The 26,138-nt window shown below is 47.4% G+C and overlaps 1 protein-coding gene across 2 annotated transcripts in view; it reads left to right on the top strand.

Annotated features, from left to right (window-relative positions):
• Positions 1-26,138, top strand: part of LOC148532368 (sodium-dependent serotonin transporter-like) — a 96,875-nt gene that overhangs the window by 64,131 nt on the left and 6,606 nt on the right. Inside the window, exons 6-11 of one of the 2 annotated variants that reach the window (XM_088467928.1) lie at positions 1,737-1,840; positions 5,730-5,857; positions 7,376-7,488; positions 7,890-8,021; positions 11,262-11,361; positions 18,772-18,872. In XM_088467928.1, coding sequence (XP_088324054.1) covers positions 1,737-1,840; positions 5,730-5,857; positions 7,376-7,488; positions 7,890-8,021; positions 11,262-11,361; positions 18,772-18,872 — 678 coding nt within the window. Of the gene's footprint in view, positions 1-1,736; positions 1,841-5,729; positions 5,858-7,375; positions 7,513-7,889; positions 8,022-11,261; positions 11,362-18,771; positions 18,873-26,138 lie in introns of both variants that reach the window. The other variant, XM_088467927.1, reaches the window with a different exon arrangement.

Raw genomic sequence — 26,138 nt, 5'->3', positions numbered from 1 at the left:
TGCTCTCTTTAATCACTGCCCTTCATCTGTCTCCTATCCAGCTGACAGCTATAGTGAGGATATATAGGTGAATAATATGTCTTCTATCACCTCTGTCTGCTGTTGGTGCTATGTTAGTTCTCACGAGTGCTCACCACCTCCTATAGTAGCAGGGACTTTTGCTACCCAGGCCCTGCTACAGCTGACAGACCCTCATAATCCCGATGCCAGAATCCTGGACGACGCGGGCCCGAACGAGGTAAGTACGGGGCGCCCATCCTGTTAGCCGCGGGAGCGGTGGGTTAGGTTTAGGGTACCCCCGGGGGGACTTAAGGTTAGGCAACCCCCCGAGAGGGCTAGGGTTAGATTAGTAGAAGGGGGGTTAAGGTTAGGCACCCCTGGGGGCGGTAGGGTAGGCACCCACCCGGGAGGGTTAGGTTTAGGGTGCGGGGAGGGGGGTTAGGTTTAGGCACCCCTGGGGGAGCTTAGGGTTAGGCACTAGGGGGCGAAGTTAGGGTTAGGCACCCCTAAAGGAGGGTTAGGGTTAGGGGGAGGTAGAGGGGAGGGTTAGGGTACTTACCTCACGCTGTCGGGATTTCCAACTGTCGGGCTCACAGTGTCAGGATTTGAACTCCATTTACAATCCCATTCCGTATATAACAGCTACATAATGGGTGTAAGGTGCAATCAGGGAGATAGCTAGACTCTTCAGGGAGACAAGGAGATTGAGATATATATATATATATATATATATATATATATATATAGCGCTACACCCAAAAATAGTCTGTGTATGTAAATGTCTTTCCAAGAAATCCTTCTAAAATTATACCTGCAACATGTATCAGTGGCAGCTGTATGTTTTCCTAGGAGACCCTTGTTGTATAGTCCCAGTAGGATTGCATACTATAACATGTGAGAAACAAGTGCCTTCTGGTGTAGTAATTTGGGAATGGACAATGATAAAGATACTTAATATGCAGACCGGGTTGGTTAAAAACCATGCACATCTATGTTTTTTCTTTTTCTAAATCACACTGGACATAAGTCCAAACTCCTTCACCTTGTAGGGATATCCAAGAATCGCCAACTTTGTTCAGTTATCATCAGGATGTATATATATTATATTATTGCATGATTTCCATATGTTCAGAGAGAGTAATGGCTCCCATGGTATAGTATTTCACAATTTATTTATACAACACCCAAAAATAAAAAATCTTACATAAAAAAATTGCTCATCCAAATGTACCACCAACAGCAAGGTAACATCAGAATGTCATTGAGAGTCCCAGAGTTTATGCTTTAATAGCTGGACTTCATCATATATATAATATGAAGGTCTTATAAATGATGACCTCCTGCTCATTTTTTTAAATGAAGGTGCTAAGTTACAATAGTCTGAAACGTAATTACGAGCATTTTGTATTTTCGTATTTTGCATAGCTACACCAGCTAATGTGAATGGCCACAGTCCTATTTTTGTTTTTACATGGCTCACATTAATTGTTAGTTTAAATGAATAAATTGGTAAAATATTTAGCCCTGGGTACTAATCTTTGGAGAAATGTGTCCAATTCTGGGCTCATGCCTTTGTGACCCTTATCCAGTGATGCTCGAGTCTGGTACATAGTGAATTGATAGCATTATTTATATTGGTTCAGCCTATACAAATGGGTTTTTCCTTTGTCTGTAATTAATTAAACAAATTCAGTACAATCCTAGGGAGGACCTAACTGTGTGCTTTCATTTCTCAGGTGTGGGTGGATGCTGCAACCCAGATATTTTTCTCTCTGGGGCCGGGATTCGGAGTTCTCTTAGCACTGGCAAGTTACAATCCATTCAACAACAATTGCTACAGGTAGAACACTACAATACAACCTCACAGTACCACAATACATCAGATTTGGTTCCACTTTTGTGGTTCATTAGATGTTAGAAAAGCAATAATCTGTAAGATGCTAATGAACATGGGGCCTGATGTAGCTCGGATTGCAAGTCTGCAATCGCATGCACCCTACGTAGCGAAATTATGCAAATAAATGCGATCGCACTGTGATAACAGCACTATACCAAAGATGCTCCAGCCTATAAAGCCGCCCACTTCCCATTACATACATCCACAAGTCAGCGAAAACATCGGTAACATCGGACCCATACGCAATGTTGTGGTTGAGCTTGATATGCCGCACTACCTGTGAAGCTTCCTGTCGACATGCAAAGCTCAGTCTGCGTATACCGTTGCTGGAGCTTAATTATGCACGCCCCTGTAACGGCATTCATACGCACAGGCACGCCTGCTTTCTTTTAATCACCCCCCCCTTCCTCTCCACCCCAAATGGTACTTGCTGTCAATAACGCATGCACAGAACACAAACATTAACTGGTTGCATGCATCCACAGCCTTGTGATCCAACCTGAATCAACCCTATAATGTGGAAGTACTCCCTCTGAAAATACAGAAAAGTTAAAATCTGTGTGATGATAAGTATATATGAAATTATTGCTGAATAGAAAGGATACAATAATACACCACAGGGAGCAAATTACCATTCACACTATACCACTGCCACCAACTTGTTTCAGTAAATGCAAGTTCAAGTCTGAATAACACTTCCCGTACTCTGCACCAAAACCCTCTATGCAGCAATTGCTTCTCAAGGGCTCTATTTATTAACATTATTTTTACTAAAATAAAGTGAAAAAAGGTGTTCTCACACCCTTTTCACATTATTTTAGTATCACCTACAGTTACTACAGGGCAATTGGAGTAGAATTCGTAAAATTCTACTTCAAGCCCCAATTATCACTTATTTTTAGTAAGCAGATAACATTTCCCATCATTGTAATGGGAAATGTGATCTGGCCAAAGTTACTAAAAATAAATTGTGAAAAATTACCGGGGATCTTCCATGGTTACCGGACTCCTGCTCTGCTCTAACAGGCAGAGCAGAGCCTGGAGCCGGCCCCAGTGATCAGCTGTGAGGTCTAAACAGACCACGCTGATACACTGTAAAAAAAAAAGAATAAAAAAATAGTAAAGAAGAAAAATGTACCCGAGTCCAGGGACCGGTGATCAGGGCTCCGGTGATGTCTCCCCTCTGGTCAGCTGATCTCCCAGCTTGCACTGGGGCCCAGTCGTCACTTGACTGGGTCCCAGTGCGGGATGGGATGTCAGCTGACCGGAGCCACGGAGGACATCACTGGAGCACCGATCACTGCAGGCAAGTGTAATTAAGGGAGGGGGGTCGCGGGGGGGGTCTGTGATTGCGGAGGGTGGGGCTTAGCAACGGGGGTGGGGCTTATCGATGGTCGGTTGGCGCATGCGTCGGCATTTGTCACGGTATTTTATGCGAAAATACCGTGATAAGTGTGCGGAGGGAATTCGCAGGGACAGAGCTTTATCAGCTCTGGGCCTGATTCAGAGCCGGATGCTCTGACCAGAGCGCTCGCTCTGAATCAGGGCCCTCCTACCTAAAATTGGAGCGGCCTCCTGGCCGCTCGCATAGCTGTGGGTGACCACCCACAGCTTATGCGAGCAGCCAAAAAGATGGGCGCGATGGTCAAGACCATCGCAACCATCGGGCTTGCGACGAGACCCTGCGGTAGGGTCTCGCTGCCACAAGCCCAGGAGTGCTTTTGTCTCTATCAGAGCCGAAAGCACTCACACTGACATCACTAGTGCTGTCAGTGGGGCCGGCCCCAGACAGTAGGCGTTCCCATGGAAACGCCTCCGTCTGGGCAGCCACGCCCCTGGCACGCCCACCAAAGGGGGTGTGCTGTCCTCACCATCAACAGCACGCCCCCTTTGGTGCTATGCGGGTCTCCGTCGTGCGCATGCGCACTAGGGCACCATCGACCGGCTTGCGAGCGCTCAGCGCTCGCGAGCGGGTCTGAATCAGGCCCTCTGTCCCTGCAAGGGATTTGTAGTAAAGCCCTGTGATATTGCCTGAATTCGCAATGCAAATTCAGTCGGTAATATCACACTACAATCTGCATTACAAATGCGGATTGTAGTAAATAGAGCCCTTACTAAGAAAAGCTACTTACCCCCTTGAGGTTACTGCATGTCTCTGGGAATGTGCAGGCCTGCAAAATATTATCTTTGTTTTTACAGCCTGGCTTGTTTGCTTTATCCTGCCCAAATCCAGGCCTAAAGAGTACTTATATCTGTATATTGCAAACTACACTCACATAATTATTGTCTGCTTTCTTGCTGTTTGTTTTGTTTTCATTATTCTGTGGAACTAGGAAGTCGTAATGAGTCAGTTAAAGGACCTTTGATACTAGTACTTTAGATTTAAGTTTAGCTGTAGGCATAAACTACAACCTTAGCTAGAACGGAGCACTAGACGTCCTAAGCCGGCTACACATTAGAACAATGTGTAGCTGGCGAACCGACGGGCGTCAGGGACCCTGCATTGGAAAATGCATCCACACTTGCACGATGCAGGGGGTGACAGTGCGATGTAGGATGCCATGCTGCATATCTCCTGACTGACCGTGCAGCACAACCAACCAGAAGATATCTCATGCGACCGCAGGAGTGCGTAAATTAGACACACACACTTAACGATATACCTGATTTCTCGTTCCGATTTGCCCGGAAATGACAAATTGGGCAGATATCGTTCTAGTGTGTACCCACCTTTACTGATCTTCACCCAGGCCAAATGCAACAATGTATTACTTCATGTTCAGCGCACATCACCTTGTGGTCAAGTCATTTAGGACCCTATGGGGCTGCAAACAAAAATCCACAAGTTTGTAGCTACTGTATGTGCAGCAGCATATGGCTGCACTTACTCGCACTGTGAGCCAACACGCTGCTAACTGAATTGACCCCTTAAATACCATTTCAGGGTATACTTTATTCTGTAGTCCATTGCAAAAGTCAGCATACCCAAAATTGACATTGTTAGTGGCACTGTACCTAACCATCTCCCCTTTTCTCCTGTATGCTGCACCGCCATTTAGCTCTTTCAGTGGTAATAGAAACTACAGTGTGCATCCAACAATGTATTTGCCACACCCTAAGGCCAGTGATGGGCAATATGTCCACTTAATGGGCCTAATGGATGGCACTGTAACCATCCATGCCTCTTTATATTCCTCTGAGCCCACTCATGCCCTTATATGCCAGCCTAGTGCATCTTCATGTCACTTTATTCACCTCAGAGCTCCCTCATGCTCTTCTATCAAAGCTCAGAGCTCCCTCATGCCCCAGTATATTCCTCTGAGCCTTATATGCCAGCCCAGTGCTCCCTTGTGCCTTTATATGCCAGCCCAAAGCTCCTTCTTGCTCTTATAAGCCAGTCCAGAGCCCCCTCATGCCCCATTATATGCCTCAGACAGTGATGCCATGAGATTTCTAGACACTGCCTGTCTGGGATTAGCAAGCCATCGGACTCTGGACAGAGGAATCCTGGATGGATGGCAACCCTAAGTAAGGTTCGGTGTACCAGCCCATACCTTCCTTACTTGCATAATTGCGTTTGATGCAACTACACTTTGCAACAATTAAACATACTAATATATACAGATGGCTACATTTAAAATACATACTGACTCCTTTGTTCTTAAATATATTTGTTTGTTGCCACTGTTGATATATGGATCACTGATTGCTAAGGAGTGATAAATTATATTACTGTATCTATAAAATATTTGTTTGTTAACTTAGACTTAAATTATATAGATTTTGAATGTGTACGCAACCCAAAGCTTGTGTCTATTTTTATGCTTTTCAGAGATGCTATTATCACCAGTGCAGTGAACTGTTTGACCAGCTTCCTCTCTGGGTTTGTGATTTTCACAGTACTAGGTTATATGGCTGAAATGCGCGATGTTGAAGTGGAAGATGTTGCAAAGGACAAAGGTGAGCATAGCCAGATCTGTGTATATTTGTACACTGCGGTCAAATAAAATATTTCTAATAATAGGTTGTATATTGGTAAACTTTCTATCAGTTGTTGCTGCAGGAGTAATTATGATACTTATACAATCCATAAAATCATTTTCCCTTGGTGCAGTGAATTATGAACCTGATTCAGATATGTAAGTAAATCGTACATATCCGATGGTGGGGCGCCTGTGCATGTGCAGGATCCATTGTGCGCATGTGTATCATGGGCACCTGCGATCACAGCCGTAGTGCCCCCTGAGCCACAGCCTGATTGACAGGCTACGGACGTTTGAGGGTGGCGCCGAGCTTCATTCCCAGAAACACAGGGGCATGTTGCCCAGGTTTCCTGGGAGCGCTGAGGTGATTTCCTGGCCTCACAAGCAACCAGGAGCCGGTCAGGCTGCATAAGCTTCAGCTAACGCAGCCTGGCCAAAGCATCAACCTTACCTATGGTCGCTAGGGTGATCCGATGTAGTGTCTACAGGCGTTGCACTCGGATCGCAGATGCATGCAGGAGGTATCTATTTCCTACAGACACCTCCTGCTGCATTAGCATATTAGTTAGACTGTACATAGCTGATTCCTTGCGGCTGTGCAATACCGTCCATATCTGAATCAGAGCCTATATACTATACAATGTATTATTATCCCATTTTGTGACTGGAAGAGTTTTCTTTTTCCCAAACTTACCTATATTCATATCTTTGTGCTGTGTCAATTTTATTGCAATTATAGGAACCACATTGGTTTTACGAATTTCATTTGAAAGTATTCATACAAAAAAGTTTTAAAGGACAATTTGTTTACATAGAATAACCTAAATCTGAGAATGATGATATACTCAGCCTTCATATAAATACAGTATATAACTAAATTATGATTGTTGTATCTACACACACAGAGTAACATTGTTTTCAAGTGCTGGGTGATTAGAGTGAGCCAGTCATATTTCTTACAGACCGTTTCAATGAGATTGTATCAATTGTGATGTTTGTGTTCTACACATGTAGTGATCATTTTAAGAATAATTGAATGTCATTGCATTGTGAGAAAAGCAGATGTGTATGTGAACACTTTGGGGCATATTTAGCAAAAACTATATGCTGGATATGCCCTCAAAATACCCCTGTTTGGGGGTACCCGCATATACTAAGGCTCCTGGGGATGTATTTAGGGAGGAACATAGCAGCTATCGGGATATCCGCTACAGTACCCTGTTTTTAATCACAAAAGCAGCCCCTTTGGTTTATAAGGGGGCTGCTTAATTGGAGATAATTAATAAATATGCCCCTTTAGTTGTGGTTATCTGTAAAGGTCCCATCACACAATATTTACACACATTACACTTATTGGTACGTATATGGCACACAGAATTTTTTTATCCCAAAAATTAACATATGTCAAAATTTCAATTTGATAACACTTAACACTTACATGACAAGATAAATATTTTCAATATACAGTATATTGCTTTGTGTTTTGTTTTCATAGGACCCAGCCTGCTATTCATCACTTACCCAGAAGCCATTGCTAACATGGTTGGCTCAACATTCTTTGCCATTATATTTTTTCTGATGATAATCACACTTGGTTTGGACAGTACAGTAAGTCAACTCATATACTGTCAAGTTATATTCCGGCTTTAAAACAAATATAAGAATTGGAAACACTCTTTTGTAATATACAGTAAGACAGTCAAAATAACAGACTTCAATTTAATGTAATATTGAGAATAATATCACAATCAAACATTTTGTCTGCTTACTGTAAAAAATATGTCTTGCCCTTTTTTCCCAGAGATATTTAACACTTTAATATGCAATTTTTGGTCAGTACTCTGTAATTGATCAATTATAGCACCCCAATACACTTGTATGTACAGTAAGTCCAAAATAGTACAATACATTTCTAATAAAGGCTGATGTAACTACATTATTGTTTAGTGTGTTTATCTCCAAGGGCTTTCGTTTTTGTTAGATCCGTTTGTTGTCTCTATATTACTTAGTTTGGTGGTCTTGAAGCCGTCATCACCGCCATCATGGATGAATACCCCAATATTCTGGGTAAGAAGAGAGAGCTGTTTGTCCTTGGATTGGTGACAATCTGCTTTACTGGTTCACTCAGCACTTTAACACAAGTAAGGCAAAGCACTGTTACAACTGTGCAACAAAGCTTGTATATGTTTTTGAAGTTATGGACAAATGTAATCTATGAAATGCTTAATCTAATGCATGTCAGCAAGGAGCTGTAGGAATTATGCCAAAAAGTGCTTGGAGAAAAACTTTGTTTATGGAGAAAAAATCCTGTGCCCCAACAGACAGTATAAAGCAGACATATGTTTACACGGGCGCCGAAAGAGGGGGGGGGTACAGTTTACCCGGGCCCGGGCTTGCTAGAGGGGCCCGGGTCTGGCGTTGCCCCCCCTCCTCCCTCACAGCAGCTCAGCACACAGCTTGTGCTGGGCTGCAGTGCGAGACTGCTCCCGGCTGCTGTAGCAGTCGGAACAGTCTCCTATGGCTGTGGGGGGAGTGATCACACTGATCGCGCCCCTGTCTGCTTAGCACTGGGCTGGGGGGCTTACAGCACCCCCTTCCCCAGCGCGCAGGGCCGCTACACGGCGCTGCAAAAGTGATTTGTTCTTTTTTTTGTCAAGGGGGCGTGGCCATGCCTCCCGTGATTAGGCCACACCCCCTCCTTTACCTGTGCCCGCCCGGGCTCTCTACAGCCCTGTATGTATAAGGGATGGGTACGGGATGCCGGCTTTTGGGTTCCCGGTGGGCAGAATACTGACACCAGCATCCCGACAGGGTTAGAATACCTACACTTTGTTGGTATATATATATATTATATATATATATATATATAATTTTATATATATATATATATATATATATATAACCGACAAACTCTCTTCTGCTAAATGAGACATAGACATTGGTCATTTGCAGCTATCTCGCTGGCCAGAAGCACCTCTATTGTACGGTATAGCGACTTTTCCAGGGCAATTTCTGGTGACTTGAAATTTTGCAGGCTGTTACATCTGATGACTTCTATGTTTAACATTAGAAAAATCAATGTCTTTTTCTGCACAGTAACAAATAATGTTACAGTAGGATAGGTTTGTTACAGTAGATACAAAAATGCTTTACGTATAGTCAGCGGCAAATTTTTCAGCACATAATAAGTTATATCATGACTTCCAGAAAATATCCCATATGAGGGTTTACAAAATTTCACATGTGACAAAAAAATATTTACATTCTATAAAACTTCAAAGAAAAACACTTAAAACTGTTTATATCAAATAAAATGATCCCGGACTTTTGTGAGGTTTCTGTATGTGTGGAATGACAATCCTCCAGATCTTTGGATCTTTTATTGTGTCGTCTCAGTCCACATACATGTAAAAATTAGATAAAATTCTGATGGTGTAGTATGTTCTGTTACTTGTAACATATATAATCTCCACCATTTGTGTTCAAATCTTGATATGAATATGCAGTGATGTGAAATCCCATCACCCTAAGAAGGATATGTAAGATAGCATACCCTGCTGGTATTAGAGCAAACTATGGGCCTGATTCAGAGCCGCTCGTTCGCTCCGAGCGATGTTTGCCCAACTGCGCATGCGTACGGCTCATTATACGCATGCGCGAACCAGTCAGTGCGGTCGAAATTCATGTGCTCGCAAAATAGCGAATGCCTGATAATTTGAGTGACAGAAAGAGGCGTATGTGGGTTAGTAAAACAGGGGCAGGTGCATGAAAACGGGGAGTGGAGATCCGAACGCAGGCGTGCTTAAAGGTCAAAACAGGCTTTTTATGGGTGTGCATAATTAATACAGCAGCGTCATTGACCACGTCACTGGGTTATTTTATAGCCAGAACTGCTCGCAAGATTGTGGTAGCAAAAACCAACCCCAAGAATAGCGAGCAGTTCATACCCTGGTCGATGTACTCGATTAATCTAAGAAATAGCGGACATGACGTAGGATGCGAGCGGCCAGGGGGCGTATTTTTCCAAAAAACGACCGCAAGTTTTGTTCGCTCGTTCAGACCTAGAGGCGTGAACAGACCGCAAAGAGCGAACGGTTCATTTGAATAGCCACCCCTATTTTCTGGACGAGCGAGCACTAATTGCGTCCGGCTCTGAATCAGGCCCTATGTGGGAAGTCTTTCTGCTAAGCTAGCCCAGTATTATGACCATGCTTTAACAACATCATTCAATGTAAAATATCTTATTCTTCTTATTATATAGTCAGACAAACTCTATTAAATACTCCAAATTATCTGGAAGATCGGGCACAATTAGTGGCCTCATCTCATCCCCTCGCTCTTCAGTGTAGTGGATGAATGTAGCTGTGTTATGATAACGTCATCTGCAATGAGACTTATGAGACTTATATTCTGTATACACTTCTAAAGTGCTTCTAAAATAACACTTTATAAGTGTATACAGAGTGCAAATCTAAGTATTCTTCGGCACTCTAGGGATTAAAAAAAACATTTTAGAAGTAAAAGCTTCTTATTAAAAAAATTATACTGGTGCATTCTAAACATATATAACTGGGAACAAATGTGACTTGCAGTGCATGCAAATCCATGAAACAATGCAAAGGTTGCCCATATTTAACACACTGGGCCCTAGTGGTGAACATCTCTAACAATGCACAAAATAATTTTGTAACAAATTAACCTCTTAATGTTGTAATTTCTAGATGTTAGAGGGAACAGTGGGGGTCATTCAGACCCGCTCACGAGCGCAGGACGCTCGCAAGCGGGTCGATGTTGCCCCACTGCACATGCGCACGATGGAGGGAGCTCCGTCGTGCGCATGCGCGAGACCCGGATAGCGACGGGCTCTCCGTCGCTCCGGGTCTCGCACCAAAGGGGGCGTGCTGTCGATGTTGATTGACAGCCCGCCCCCTTTGGTGGGCGTGCCGGGGGCGTGGCTGCCATGGGAACGCCTACCGTCTGAAGCCGGCCCCACTGACATCACTAGTGATGTCAGTGGGAGTGATTTTGGCTCTGATAGAGCCAAAATCACTCCTGGGCTTGCGGCAGCGAGACCCTACCGCAGGGTCTCCGTCGTAAGCCCGATGGTCGCGATGGTCTTGACCATCGCGACCATCATCATGGACGCTCACATAAGCTGTGGGTGGTCACCCACAGCTATGCGAGCGTCCAGGAGGGCGCTCCATTTTCATGGTCAGAGCGATCGGCTCTGAATCAGGCCCTGTGTTGTGTGGCCCATGTATATACTTTATTCCCTGTATTATGCTACAAAATGCTATTATAGTCAAAAAAAATATATTGTACCTGCATAAGTCTATTCTATATGTAATAAAATAAATGTATTCAATGTCTTGTTTTATCAGGGAGGAGCATATGTTGTCAAACTTCTGGAGGAATTCGGGGCTGGCTGCTCTATCATCGCAGTTGTGTTCTTAGAGGCAATTGCTGTGTCATGGTTTTATGGTGAGAGTATAGCTACTTCATTTACTGTCATTTGTCTGCACTAAATATCAATCGAGCTCAATGAACTTTACTCACAATGATGGTACCCTGCGGTCGGGATCCCTGCGGTCGGGATGACGGCAGTCTGAATATCGACAGCGACATTCAGACAGTCAGAATCCTGACCTAATTAGGTAAGTGTCCTAACTCTATCCCCTAACTCTCCCCCTAACCACCTTTCCCAAAGCTTAACCCAAACTCACTACCTCCAACCTAACCATAACCTCCCCCACAGCCTAACCCTAACCCTCCCCCCCTGCAGCCCAGTGGTGTAACTAGGGCATTTGGAGCCCAGGGCAAGTTAAAAAACGGAGCCCCCTCGGACCCTAAGTAGGTGTGCACATCAAAAAAGTGGGTGTGGTCACATGCCACAAGGAGCATGGACACTGGAAAATAGGGTCATGGCAACATGACACACCACAGTTTCTTGTCACTCTGGGGGCATTCTTTTCCATTCCATATACACCTTAATGCCCCAAGTAGTAGTGCCCCTCTTGCAATGCCCACTGTAGTGGTGTCCCTTATGCAATGTCCCCAGTAGCAGTGCCCCTTATGCAGTGCCCCCTGTAGTAGCTCCCCTATACAGCGCCCCTTATACAGTGACCCCAGCAGTGCATCCTTATTCAGTGTTCCCAGTAATGCACCCTTATACTGTGCACTTTATGAAGTGCCCCTTATACATTGCCCCCAGTAGTACTACTTATACAGTGCCACCAGTAATTCCCCAGTAGTGTTCCCCCATAAGCACTGCTCCCAGTAGTGCACCTTATACAGTGCCCCCAGTAGTGGTCCCCCTATGCAGTGCCCCTTATACAGTGCACCAGTAGTGCATCCTTATACAGTGCCCCTTATATAGTGCCCCTTATACAGTTCCCCCAGTAGTACCACTTACAGTATACAGTGCTCCCAGTAATGCCCCTTATACAGTGCCGCTAATAGTGGTCCCACTATGCAGTGCCCCCAGTAGTGGTCCCCCCTATGCAGTGCCCCTTATACAGTGCTCCCAGTAGTGCCCCCCCTATACAGTGCTCCCAGTAGTGCCCCTTATTCAGTGCCCCCAGTAGTTGTCCCACTTATGCAGTGCCCCCAGTAGTGGTCCCCCCTAAGCAGTGCCACTTATACAGTGCCCCAGTAGTAGTCCCCCCTATGCAATGCCCCCAGTAGTGATACCCTTATGCAGTGCCCCCAGTAGTAGTCCTCCCTATGTGGTGCCCCTAGTAGTGCCCCTTATATAGTGACCTCAGTCCCCCCTATGCAGTGCCCCCAGGAGTGTCCCTTATATAGTGCCCCAAGTAGTAGTCCCCCCTATGCAGTGCCCAAAGTAGTGGTCCCCCTATGCAGTGCCCTCAGTAGTGCCCCTTATATTGTGCCCCCAGTAGTAGTCCCCCTATGCAGTGCCTCCAGTATTGCACCTTATATAGTACCCCCAGTAGTAGTCCTCCCTATGCAGTGCTCCCAGTAGTGCACCTTATATAGTGCCCCCAGTAGCAGTCCCCCTATGCAGTGACCCCAGTAGAGGCCCCCACCCAGCAGTGCTCCCAGTATTGCCCCCAGTAGCAGTCCTCCCTATGCAGTGCCCCCAGTAGTGGTCCCCCCTATGCAGTGCCCCCAGTAGTGGTCCCCCTATGCAGTGCCCCCAGTAGTGCACCTTATATAGCACCCCCAGTAGTGGTCCCCCCCATGCAGTACCCCAAGTAGTGGTCCCCCCTATGCAGTGGCCCTTCTATAATGCCCCCAGTAGTAGTCCCCTCTATGCAGTGACCCCAGTAGAGGCCCCCACCCAGCAGTGCTCCCAGTATTGCCCCCAGTAGTAGTCCTCCCTATGCAGTGACCCCAGTAGTGCACCTTATATAGTGCCCCCAGTAGTGGTCCCCCCATGTAGTACCCCCAGTAGTGGTCCCCCCCTATGCAGTGGCCCTTCTATAATGCCCCCAGTAGTAGTCCCCCCTATGCAGTTCCCCCAATAGTGGTCCCCCCTATGCAGTGCCCCCAGTATTGGTCCCCCCTATGCAGTGCTCCCAGTAATGCCCCTTATACAGTGCCCCCAGTAGTGGTCCCCCCTATGCAATGCCACTTATACAGTGCCCCAGTAGTAGTCCCCCTATGCAGTGACCCCAGTAGAGGTCCCCCCTATGCAGTGCCCCCAGTAGTAGTTCTCCCTATGCAGTGCCCCCAGTAATGCCCCTTATATAGTGCCTCCAGTAGAGCACCTTATATAGTGCCCCCAGTAGTAGTTCCCCCTATGCAGTGCCCCCATTAGTGGTCCCCCCTATGCAGTGCTCCTTCTATAATGCCTCCAGTAATAGTCCCCCTTATGCAATGCCCCCAGTAGTGGTCCCCCCTATGCAGTGCCCCCAGTAGTGGTCCCCCTATGCAGTGCCCCAAGTAGTGGTTCACCCTATGCAGTGCGCCCAGTAGTGTCCCTTATATAGTGCCCGCAGTAGTAGTCCCCCCTGTGCAGTGCCCCAAGTAGTGGTCCCCCTGATGCATTGTCCAGAGTAGTGCCCCTTATATAGTGCCCCCAATAGTAGCCCCCCTCCCCCAGCAATGCCAGACAAACACACGGAAAAAAAAATACACTTACCTGAAACCCCGCCCTGCACCCGCTGCCGTCCGCTCCTCCATTCATCCTCCCGGGCCAGCCCGCTCTGCACTATAGGATGTCATGATGTCTCTCCCATCACCCACTGCGGGACCTGGAAGATGGCGCTCATGAGTGAGCTCCCGGCTCCGGCAGTGGGTGCAACAGTCAATGAGTGTCTCTGACTCTCATTGGCAGCCAAAACAAACACACTGCCACCATGTTGAAGAGTGTACTATCCGGCGGCAGTGTTTGTTACTGTGTAGTGCAGTCCAATGGCGCCCAGGGCATGAGCCCTGCTTGACCTCCCCTAGATACGCCACTGCTGCAGCCTACCCCTAACCCTCCCCCTGGTGCATAACCCTCTCTCTAACCCTAATACTTACAGGCATCACAAGGAGGGTGCGGAGGTGCGGGCCGCACCCGGGTGTCACCAGCAGCAGGGGTGACACCAAAGTGCAGGCTCGCCCTCAGTGACAGGAGCCGGGTGCTGCATTACGTGCAGCACTCGGCTCCTAGCACAGTGAGGGAGCTGGCACTTCACACAGGCTGGTCCCCAAGGCTAGCCTGCACCTCCCGCACTCCCGGTGAGAAAAAAAAAACGGCTGTTCGGGGCAGGCCGTGAGACAACGCCCCCACCCACGTGGCCATGCCCCCACCTGCGAGGCCACACCCCCTAATTTGTCTGCGCGCGGACTAGCCCGGGTGCACAGACAGGTAGGGACGCCACTGCTAATACTTACTGTCGGGATACCATCAGTCGGGATTCTGGTAACGGGATTCTGACTGATGTTGTGATTTCGTCGCCGGTATTCTGAGCACCGGCATCCAGACTGCTGTGATGGTAACTACTGTACATGCCATTCATTTCAACAGACCATTCCTTTTAATAAGTTTTCCAGTGTGTGCAACAAGTAGACAGTGCCCTATTAAAATGAAAGGGGTTTTGAATCAATTGGAATTCTCAGCAAAAACAAATCCCACCCCAAAACTACTAAATAAAAACTCAATAAAACTTCGCTAGCAAATAATTTATTATGTAAATAGAAAAAATCTTTATATTTAATCCAATTTTATCTTCTTGTAATCCACTTTAATTCTTTTTCATTTGAAAACCAATGAGAAATGTTCTTTATTTGTGATCTAATGACAAATGCTCTGAATTGATAGTTCAGTAGGCTTGTAGTCCAAGCAATATCTTCTTGCTGCAGACCACAGGAATGAAAATAAAGACTAAACTACTTTGTTATGACGAATGTAGAATATTTGTGAACTGAGGGCCTTATTCAGCAAGGATTGCTATTCTGCTAATACGCACACACTGCAGTTGCTAATATCAGCGGTGATATGCATATGATTGCATTCGCATTGTGATCGCAGCCTAGTAACATTGAGTAAAATCAGACCCGGACGCACAGTTAAGGCAGGTCAGACCTCACTCAGGATTTGCTAACTTCAGCACACGCTATGAGGACTCAGGCTGCGCATGGTATCGCAGTAGATAATTTATGCATGCTCATGCAACAGTGTTGAAAAGCACTGGCACGCCTGTGTTCCATAACCACACCCCCGTCACCACCCACAAATGGCACTCACTCTGCGATGGGTCTGCGAAGCCGCTGCGATCGCAGTCCCGATCACAATAGCTAGTCCGCGCACTGCAATGCATACGCAGAATGCAACAATCGGCCGATTGCATGCGTATTAGCAACTGCGTTCCTTGCTGAATCAGGCCCTGAATTCACAGCACTCCCTGCTCTCAGCCAATCGCAATCAGTTTCTTACACTAGCTGCAATGTGATTGGAAATCTGTGAGATTACAGATCAATGGATATTTAAGGAATCTCTACTGGCTTAGAGAAAAACATTTCAACAATTCTGTGAAGCTCCTTTCTTGTCAATGTCCTGTTAATGTCATTCAGTGGTCTGTTCTTTTTATACTACAACCCCATTGTAAATATATCCTTTCCATTTCCAAGTCGAATTCCAATGTGTAACATCCCAATGATTGACAGGAATATATAACTGGTGGATGGATATGCAAATTTATGTAGAAATGCAAGTACAGCCTTTTGGCATGGTGCAAACTCGTAACAACAATCAATGGTTGATGTGCCAATCTGATATTTATATGTATTTAAATGACAATAGTATGACTGGACAATCACTACATTTATTTATTTGTCTGAGTTTGTAACAATCTCAAGCAGAGGAGCCAAAGGGGGGGGGGAGCGTTGCTAATTACCCCTTCCCAAGCTTGATAGAGGGGCATAGTGTGGGTGCCCAGGTACACTGCACCCACCCAACCTCCATCCCTCTTACCTGTCAGCGGCCCATGTCTTTATAGCTCCCCCTTTTATTTGCCCCTGGTTCACAGCACCCCCCCTCCTCCCTCTCAACGCATAGCCCTTCATTTTCTAAGGGGTGCATGACCGCGCCTCCTTCAATTAAGCCCCCATTCCCCCTAACCGAAAGTACTGGGTCCAGTGCTGGCTCTCTACGGGCCAGATCTCAAATAGGGAGACAGGGCCATAACTAGGGTAGTGCGGCCAGTGCCATGGCACAGGGCGCCGCAGGGCAGGGGGCGCTGTTTGGCCCTGTCAATTTTCTGTTTATTATCATTCTCACTTGTAGTTCCTCTTCTTTTATCCCCAGCATCTCCTGGCCTCCCCTATCTATTCCCTGGCTCTTCCCCATGAGGCCATGGCCCTTTTTCGGGTGTTTTATCTGGGATGCAATCGGGAAGCCGGCTGACGGAAGCCCGACAGCCGGTTTACCGACTGCTTTATCCCTGCGAGGGTTAAATGACAGGCGTCTAAATCTAGACGCTTGTCATTTTTTCGACGCCGGGAGACCGGCACCCAGCATCCCGATCAAAGTGATTTCGGGTGCCGCGAGCGGACAGCCGCGGGGGGGAGGGTTAGGTTTAGGGCTCCCGGGGGGACTTAGGGTTAGGCACCCCCCCCCCGGAAGGGTTAGGCACCCCCCCGGGGGACCTAGGGATAGGCAGCGGGGAAGGGGGGCTTAGGTTTAGGCACTTAGAGGGGGTTTTAGGGTTAGGCACAGGGAGGAGGTTAGGGTTAGGCACCCCTAAGGAGGGTTAGGGTTAGGGGGGTTAGGTTAGTAAGTAATTACCTAGGGACGATCGGGATTTCCAGCGCTGTTGGGCTGCCGCTGCCGGGATCTCTCCAGCTGTCTGCCTCACTCTGCCGGGATTCGAAGTCACAGCCATGCGGCCGGCGGTATTTCACACCGCTTCCGTTTTATCTCCCTATTTAAAAAATAGGGGGGCGCCAATGCTCTTTCTAGCACAGGGCGCCAAAAGTCTAGTTACGGCTCTGTAGGGAGATTTTGTTTAAAACTGATCCAGACAGCATCAGACTGGGGTATGCAAGGATCCAGTAACAAAGCTCCACTATACAGCTGGAAAAGAATTGTTATGGTCAGAAACTTGTTCTGTGCTTTCCTGGTAGCATAGAGGCCACTGTGGCTTGAATAGCACTGAAGAATCCTCTGTTAACTTTAGCGGTTGGTCAAAGTTACAAACACATTCATAAAAATTGTTTGTTGTACACTTATTTAAATGAGTTACACTTTAGCATGATCCACCTATGATGGCGAGATATATCGTTACATGCAGAACAGCAGATGGGATGATTCAATGAATGATGGGGAGAACAACGGAAGAGGCATACACACTGGGCCTGATTCAGACCCGCTCGCTAAGATGCATACTTTTGCACGATGTGTAGGCAGTGCTATCGCACAGCAATGCATTAGCACGCCCAGTATTTCTTAGAGAGCGATCACATAGTGTATGCAGACACCCACCAGCCTGTCTTAAGATGCCCACTTGTGCCCACTTGTCATGTCCAGGAAGTGTATACAACCATCGGTACATCGGGTAACATCAGAAGCGATCGCAGCGCTTGAGGTTGACCATACCCTGCTGCAAGCACTGCGAGCACTTCAGTGTAAAAACAAGTCAGGTGACGTGTACTATGATGCTGTCTTATAATTATGCACACCTCTAAAACGCCATTGAGATGCTCAGGCACGCCTGCGTTTATACCTCCACTCCCCCGTTTTTAATGGCCAGCCCCTGTTACCACCTACAAACGGCTTCCCCTGTCACTCACTCTGCTGGGCTGTCTATGTGCAGCGAGCGAATGCATTGTGAACTTTTGCTAAGGTATACACATGCGCACTGTGATGCATACACTCGCGCACAATGCATACACACTGCATACCATCAGCATCAGTGAGAGTATGCATCTTAGCGACCGGGTCTGAATCAGGCCCACTAAACGATGTGTATGATATATCAGACAATATATCGGATGGTGCGTACCCAGCCTATGTCATGTAATAATAAATTCAGTGATGGACAAGCAGTGAAATGTTCATACTAAAGTAATGGTCATTTACTGGTTTATTCAGAGTTGCAAGTTAACAAAAAAAACTAAGCAAATTAGCACCTTAGCAAACCAGGTACCAGGTTACACTGCAAGTGGGACCAGTGACAGAACCCCCCTCCCCCCCTCTCAATATCTCATTACGGTGTGTAGCAGTAAGAAGTTACTTTTTTTTTTTACACTTTGCTCCCAACTTTGAATAAGCCCCCTATTGAGGGTAGTGACTAAAAATAACATACCACAGTAGCTAGAGATCATTTGTACAGTAGATTATGTTGCACAGCCCAACATGAATGATGATCAACCTAATATCAACATAAATTCTGTGAACATATAATCACTGAATGAAAGCATTGAATGTTATCTCATTCCCAGGAATACAAAGGTTCTGTAATGATGTGAAGTCCATGCTTGGATTTTCTCCTGGGATATACTGGAGAGTTTGCTGGGTAGCTATCAGCCCAGCATTTTTAGCAGTAAGTATAGTAATTCTTTCCAAATTGCACAATTGTGATCTTTTTTTACTGCTGCTGATGTCTACAGCATTTAAGCGTTCTGTACAGCTGTAATAACTGGATGATTTTTTATGGGAAGTAGAGATGTGCGCTGACCCTCGTGTCCTTGTTTTGAATCTGGAGCTATTTTTAAACAGCCCCGATACTAATATTACTAATATACATACTTGATAAATAAGACCCTAAAACATGTTTTTAAACACATGTGTAAAATAATTTCAGATATATGGTTGTCTCATATGCCAACTTAAACAGTTAACAGAGGGCCTGATTCACTACAACTGCGATAGTATGCTAATTCATTGCGATAGCTATACCGTCGCAGCACTGCACAAGGACGCCCACTTTACTCAGCACACATACGTACTATTTAGCAAAACTGCAAAACCATCGGTACAATCGAGAACCATTACAGCCTCACGCACACTTGCACAAGCTCTGACCTTTCTCAGAAATTGCTAAGTTCCGCGCACACTATCAGGCCTCGGGCTGCATAGGGCATCGCAGGGGATAATTTATGCACGCCCCTGGCACGCCTGTGTTTCCCCTCCCGTCACCTCCCACTAACGGCACTTCCTGTCAATCACTCTGCGATGGGTCTGTGTAGTCACAGGGAGAGACGTCATCGCAGTCTCCATCGTAGTGGCCGGTTCGCGCATGCACACTGCGATGCATACACATGCGCAGTGCAAAACAATCGTCAGATTGCATGCGTAATCACAGTTGCATAAGGTAGTGAATCAGGCCAAGAGACCTTAAATTTACTCACTGAGGCTCACATAGTGTTGTACACGCTCTAGTATTTTTTGAATAAGATACGCAGTATTGCTTAGTGTTGACTTGTGCGCCCTTACACCTGGAGAGGCAGGACAGGAGCACAAGCCTGAGTACAGTAAGGGAGTGTTCAGGTAATTGCAGCCTAAATGAAACCCAGAGAGATGTCTTCTTCAGAGCCACATTTCTTACAGGTACTGGAGAGCTAGAGCAATGATAGGCTATGAAGATGAAGATTACTATCAGCAGAATATAACTGCTTCTGATTGATTGCATATCCAGCTGATAGTACTTGTGGCCTGATTCAGAGTTGTACGCTAATGCTGCTGTAGCTGCGATTTTCGCTGCTGTGGATGTGCGAAAACATACTCATGTAATAGTGACCAGGACTGTGATGCCCACTCAGTGGCGTAACTAAGGGGGGTCGAGCAGGTCATGTGCCCTGGGCGCCCACCTGCGCCGCCGGCCACTGTACCGGCCCGCCCTAGTTAGACAGTGTAGCGCCAACCGCAGTGTGTGCGGTCAGTGCTACACATTTACACAGTACCGGCGCTAGGCTTCCCTGCGCCCAGCGCCGGTCCTGTGCTGCACAGCCGAGCCCCTTCTATCCTCCTGAGCGCTTACCCAATAGCGCCAGTAAGGAGGGTGGGAGGGGGCTCAGGTGTAGTTTAACACACACATCGCTGCCAGCGATGTGTGTGTTAATCAGCAGCCAATGAGAATCAGACAGACTCTCATTGGCTGCTGCTGATGCACAGACATCACCGCCGCGCGGTGGCGATGTGTGTGTTAACCAGCAGCCAATGAGAGTTAGACAGACTCTCATTGACTGCTGCAGCGCCCACTGCAAGAGCCAGGCTGGAGCTCACTCATGAGCTCCGCCTTCCGGCTCTTGCAGTGGTTAATGGGAGAGACGTCATGAGCACGTCAGCCCGGGAGGACTGACGTGCGGCGGCGGGAGCAGTGGCCGGAGCCGGAGCGTGGATTAAGGTAAGTGTATTTTATTTATTTTTTTACTTGTGTGTCTGCACTATGGGGGGGGGGGCACCATTACTGGGGGGGTCCTCTATTGGGGGTGGGGCACTACTGGGGACTACAACTGGGGGGGCTACTACTGGGGGCATTGCATCGGGAGGGGGAACCTCTACTGGGGACTACTACTGGGGGGGAAACTACCACTGGGGGCACTATATAAGGGGCTTACTACTTGGGGCACAAGGGAAACTACTACTGGGGACACTATATATGGGGTTTACTACTAGTGGACCACTACTGGGGGCACTAAATAGGGAGGACCACTACAGGGTACTGGATAGGGGGGATCACTACTGAGGGCCTGCATAAGGGGGACCTCTACTGGGGGCACTGCATGGGGGTGGGGAACTACTGCTGGGGGCACTATATAAGGGACTTACTACTAGGGGCAAAAGGGGCACTGCACTGGGGGGACCACTACTGGGGGCACTAAATAGGGAGGACCACTACAGGGGGTACTCTATAAGGGGCACTGGATAGGGGGATCACTGCTGAGGTCCTGCATAAGGGGGACCACTACTTGGGGCACTACATGGGGGGGACTACAGCTGGGGGCACTATTTAAAGGGCACTGCATAGGGGGCACCACTACTGTGGGCACTGCATAGGGGGGACTACTACTGGGGGGCACTATATAAAAAGCACTGCATAAGGGGGTACCACTCCTGGGGGCACTGCATTGGGGGACTGCTACTGTGGGCACTATATAAAGGGGACCACTACTGGGGGCACTTCATCGGGGGGACCACTACATGGGGCACTGCATAAGGGAGACCACTACTGGGGGCACTGAATAAGGTGAACTAATAAGGGGCTGCATAAGGGGGACCATTACTTGGGGTACTGTATAAGGGGAACTAATGGGGGCTGCATAAGGGGGACCACTACTGGGGGTACTGTATAAGGGGCATTACTTTGGGCCTGCATAAGAGGACCATAACTTGGTACATTGCATACTGGGGGTACTGTATAAGGGGCACTACTGGGGTTAAGGTGCATATGGAAAGGAATGTTCAGAGTGACGATAAAGGGGTGTGTGTCATGTTGACACGCCCCATTTTTAAGTGACCACGCCCAATTTTTTGCACATAGGGGGCCTCCATTTTTAAATTTGCCCTGGGCTCCAAATACCCTAATTACACCACTGTGCCCATCTGAGCCATCGCAGCTGTCCGCACCTGTCTTCACATACACAGCATCGGGGGCAGATCATGCAAACATCAACTTACTGAATGAATCTATGGTCACTCAGAATAGCCACCGTAACTGAGACACCGGAGCCATGTTTCATGCTGCAGTCGGCGGCTCGTACACGCCCCGAAAATGGTCTCGACACGCCTTCATGTTCTCTCCACTCCACGATACCTCCCACAAAACAGCCCCTGCCTGTCAATCGCTTGCTAATAAATCATCTCGGCTAGCATATTTGCAATTCAACTGCCGCACATGCGCATTGCGGCTGCGACTAATTTAATTGCTCAACTGCATGACATCGGCATAGCAGCATAATTATAAAATTCACATATGGGTTATCAAGGAAGAAACAACAGATGTGAAGGTGTTTGCATTTAATTCTATATTGTAAGTAAAATGTGTGTCTTTCACATTTATTAATAAATGTCATGACACTAATGTCTATTTGACACTTCATTACATTATTATACTGTGTACAAATAGGGTAATGTGACTTCAGCATTTACTACTAACTGTCACAAGTCTCGGATGGATTATTGATGCTGCCCGTATTTAGGGAGTTGGCTAGACCTATGCCTGAGGCGCGGAGTCTAATGTGCCGGCGGTATTCACCAGGGACCCTCGCAAGAAGGTATGGACTTGGGACCTCATTCAGAGTCTCTCGCTAGCGCTGTGGGCTCGCAAGCGGCACGATGGTTTGTGTATGCACATGCACACGCTTCATTCTGCGCGTGCGCAAACTACTCTGTGCGATCGCAGGCCGCTCGCTCGCCCTGCAAAGACAGCCCAGTGAAATGAGTGACAGGAGAGACCATTTGTGGGTGGTAACAGGGGCAGAACACTAATAATGGGGGAGTGGAGGTGCGAACGCAGGCGTGCTTGAGTGTTTCAACTCCGTTTTAGAGGCGTGTATAATTAACACGCAGCATCATAGTACACGTCACATGCCTGTTTTTTACACTGAAGTCCTCGCAGTGCTTGCGGAAGGGTAAGGCAACCACAAGCGCTGCGATCGCTTCCGATTGTCCTCGATGTACCAATGTTTTAATACACTTCCTGGAGATGACATGTGCTGGTGGGCGGCTCTGCCTGTGCGATTGGGCGTACTCTGGCCGCTCGCTAAGACATGGTGGGCCTGCTTATGCCTTGGCGAGCGATCGCTTCCCGTGGCGTCACAAATTTGACAAATTTGCATACGCTGGAGGCGAGCTATCGCATCTAGCGAGAGACTCTGAATGAGGTCCTTGGTTGCGTCTAACACACAGGTCGCGGCCCTCAGGATAGGTTCCCTTACACAGGTGCTGGAAAACTCTGGATGAAGTGGAGAAGACATATAGCTTAGTCGACAGGCCGGGTCAGAACCAAACGGACTTAGACGGTACCAGGGAGCAGGCGTTAACAGGTCACAGGGACTAGCCGAAGTCAAAATCAGATATCCAATGCAGTACCAGGGCTCAGGCGAAATCAGGGTCACAAACGAAGCCAAGGTCAGAAACAGGTAATGGAATATCACAGGAATGCTGGAGTATGGTATATGAACCTATACTCTGGCACTGGGGTGCTCCCAGAGACTTCCTTAAATAAGCACGGCTACCCCAGTCACTTCCTGTGTCGTTGCTAAGGGCGTGTGTATGGCCCTTTAAATTTTAAACAGGTCAGCGCGCGCCCATAAGTAGCCGTAGCCGCCTGCATCCGTCAGGGGAAGGAGAGGCAGAGACCAGCAGGGAACGCCGGTGACACTCCACCCACTGACCCTCTGCAGACCAGCGCTGCCGGACCCGGTAAGTGAGGGCCGGACTCCGGAACGATTGTGACATTACCCGCTCCTCTAGGGGTGGGCACTGAACACTCCACAAACGGTTTGCCAGGAACTTCTGATGGAGTTTCTGAAGAAGTCAGGGTGCATGAATATCTGAGGCCTTGATCCAACAGCGCTCCTTAGGACCATATCCTTTCCAGTCTACCAAGAACTGGACTATACCCCGGGACATCCTGAAGTCTAAAATCTGCTTCACCTCGTACTCCTTCTGATGATCTACTGGAATAGCTACTGGAGGTTCACAGCGCTTCGAAAATCTATTCAGGACCAGCGGTTTCAAAAGGGAAACGTGAAAAATATTCAGAACCTGAAGCGTGCCAGGAAGTTTTAAACGATAAGCCATAGGATTTATCGCTTGGAGAATCTGAAACGGCCCAATAAATCTGGGAGCGAACTTCATTGTAAGTACCTTCAGACGTAAATTTTTGGTTGACCACCATACTCTGTCACCCGCACACAGTAAAGGAACCTTCCTCCTCCTTCTGTCTGCCACCATCTTATATCGTGAAGATGCTCTGCACAAGTTCCTCTTAACGTCCCTCTAGATATTGAGGAATCGTTTAACTGTATCACGGACAACTGGACAAGCTATCGACCCAAAGACTGGTAATTCTGGTAATGCAGGGTGTAACCCATACTGTATAAAGAATGGAGAATGACCCGCTGACTCATGAAACAAGTTGTTATGAGCAAATTCAGCCCAAGGAAGTAAAGCAACCCAATCATCCTGATTGGCCGACACATACATACGAATAAATTTCTCCAAATCTTGATTCACCCGTTCTGTCGGATCGTTAATCTGAGGATGATAGGCCGATGAAAAGCTTAGTTTGACTCCAAAACATTTACATAATGCCTTCCAGAATTTGGAAGTAAATTGCACCCCACGATCTGACACAATGGACCTCATTCAGAGTCTATCGCTTGCTGCAAGCGATCGCTCTGAATGAGGGCGGTCACTTACTTTTTTAAGTGCCGCCTCCTGGTCGATTGCTAGGCTGTGGGTTACCACCCACAGGTCTTTCGATCGACCAGGGAGATGGTCGCGATGGTCAAGACCATCGTGACCATCGGGGCCTTTGAAAAGACCCTAAGGTTGGGTCTCGTCAACCGCAAGCCCCAGGGAGCTTCCTGCTCTGATCGAGCAGGAAGCTCCCCACTGACTTCATTGCTGTCAGTGGGGCCGCACCCAAATGGCAAGCGTACCGTCGGGAACGCCTCCGTTTGGCCGGCCATGCCCCCTGCCTGCCTCCCAAATGGGGCGAGCTGTCACTCACCATTGACAGCTCACCCCCTTTGGTGCGAGACCCGTAGGGACGGAGTGCCCGTCGCTAGCCGGCTCTCGCACATGCCCACATCGGAGTCGGCTCTGATGTGCGCATGCCCAGTGGGGAAACATCGACCCGGCTGCGAGTGCTCAGCGCTCACAACCAGGTCTGAATGACCCCCAATGTCCTTTGGAAATCCATGCAACTGGAAAATCTCCCTTATAAAAGCCTCTGCTAACTTTGGAGCCGAAGGCAGTCCTTTTAATGGAACAAAGTGTTTGGAAAACCTGTCTATAACTACCCAGATGGTAGTAAATCCTTGACAAGAAGGCAGATCTGTTACAAAGTCCATTGAAATGAGGGTCCAAGGACAATCAGGCACTGGTAGTGGAAGCAGGGACCCTGATGGCGTGTGCAGCGGAACTTTATGCTGAGCACAAATGTGACAAGCTGCCACAAAGTCCATCACATCCTGACGGACAGTCAGCCACCAATAATTCCTGAGAATTAGCTCCAAAGTTTACCTTATGCCCGCATGGCCTGTGAAGCATGATAAATGAACCCACTGAAGTAACCTAGACCAGAACTCAGGTGCTAAAAATGTAGCCACCACAAAACACGCAGAGTTCAAAATTGGTTTGTCTTCTTTTATCTCCTCCACTTCAACAGTGTTGAATGCTCGGGAGAGTGCATCAGCCTTGACGTTCTTATTACATGGCCGATAGGTAATCACTAAATTAAACCTATCAAAAAACAATGACCACCTAGATTGATGGTAATTTAGGCAGTGAGCTGTTTTGAGATATGTCAAATTCTTATGTTCGGTATAGACTGTCACCGGATACTTCGCTCCTTCTAACAAGTAACGCCATTCTTGAAGAGCCAACTTGATGGCTAGTAGTTCTTTATCCCAGACAGCATAATTCCTTTCTAGTGCAGAGAACTTTCAGGAGAAGAACCCACAGGAATACCACTAGCCCGCATCATCCTTCTGTGACAGTACTGCTCCAACACCAATCGTGGAGGCATCCACTTTCAGGAAAAAAGCTTGATCACAATTTGTCTGCCACAGAATGGGTGCTGAAAGGAAACACTGCTTTAAACTGAGGAAGCATCTTCTGCCTCAGGAGGCCACAC

The sequence above is a fragment of the Taudactylus pleione genome, unplaced genomic scaffold (assembly GCF_031769625.1).
Source record: "Taudactylus pleione unplaced genomic scaffold, aTauple2 ptg000078l, whole genome shotgun sequence".
NCBI classification, from domain to species: domain Eukaryota; kingdom Metazoa; phylum Chordata; class Amphibia; order Anura; family Myobatrachidae; genus Taudactylus; species Taudactylus pleione.
The sequence above is the reverse complement of the archived record's forward strand: the minus strand, read 5'-3'. Positions and strand labels throughout refer to the sequence as shown.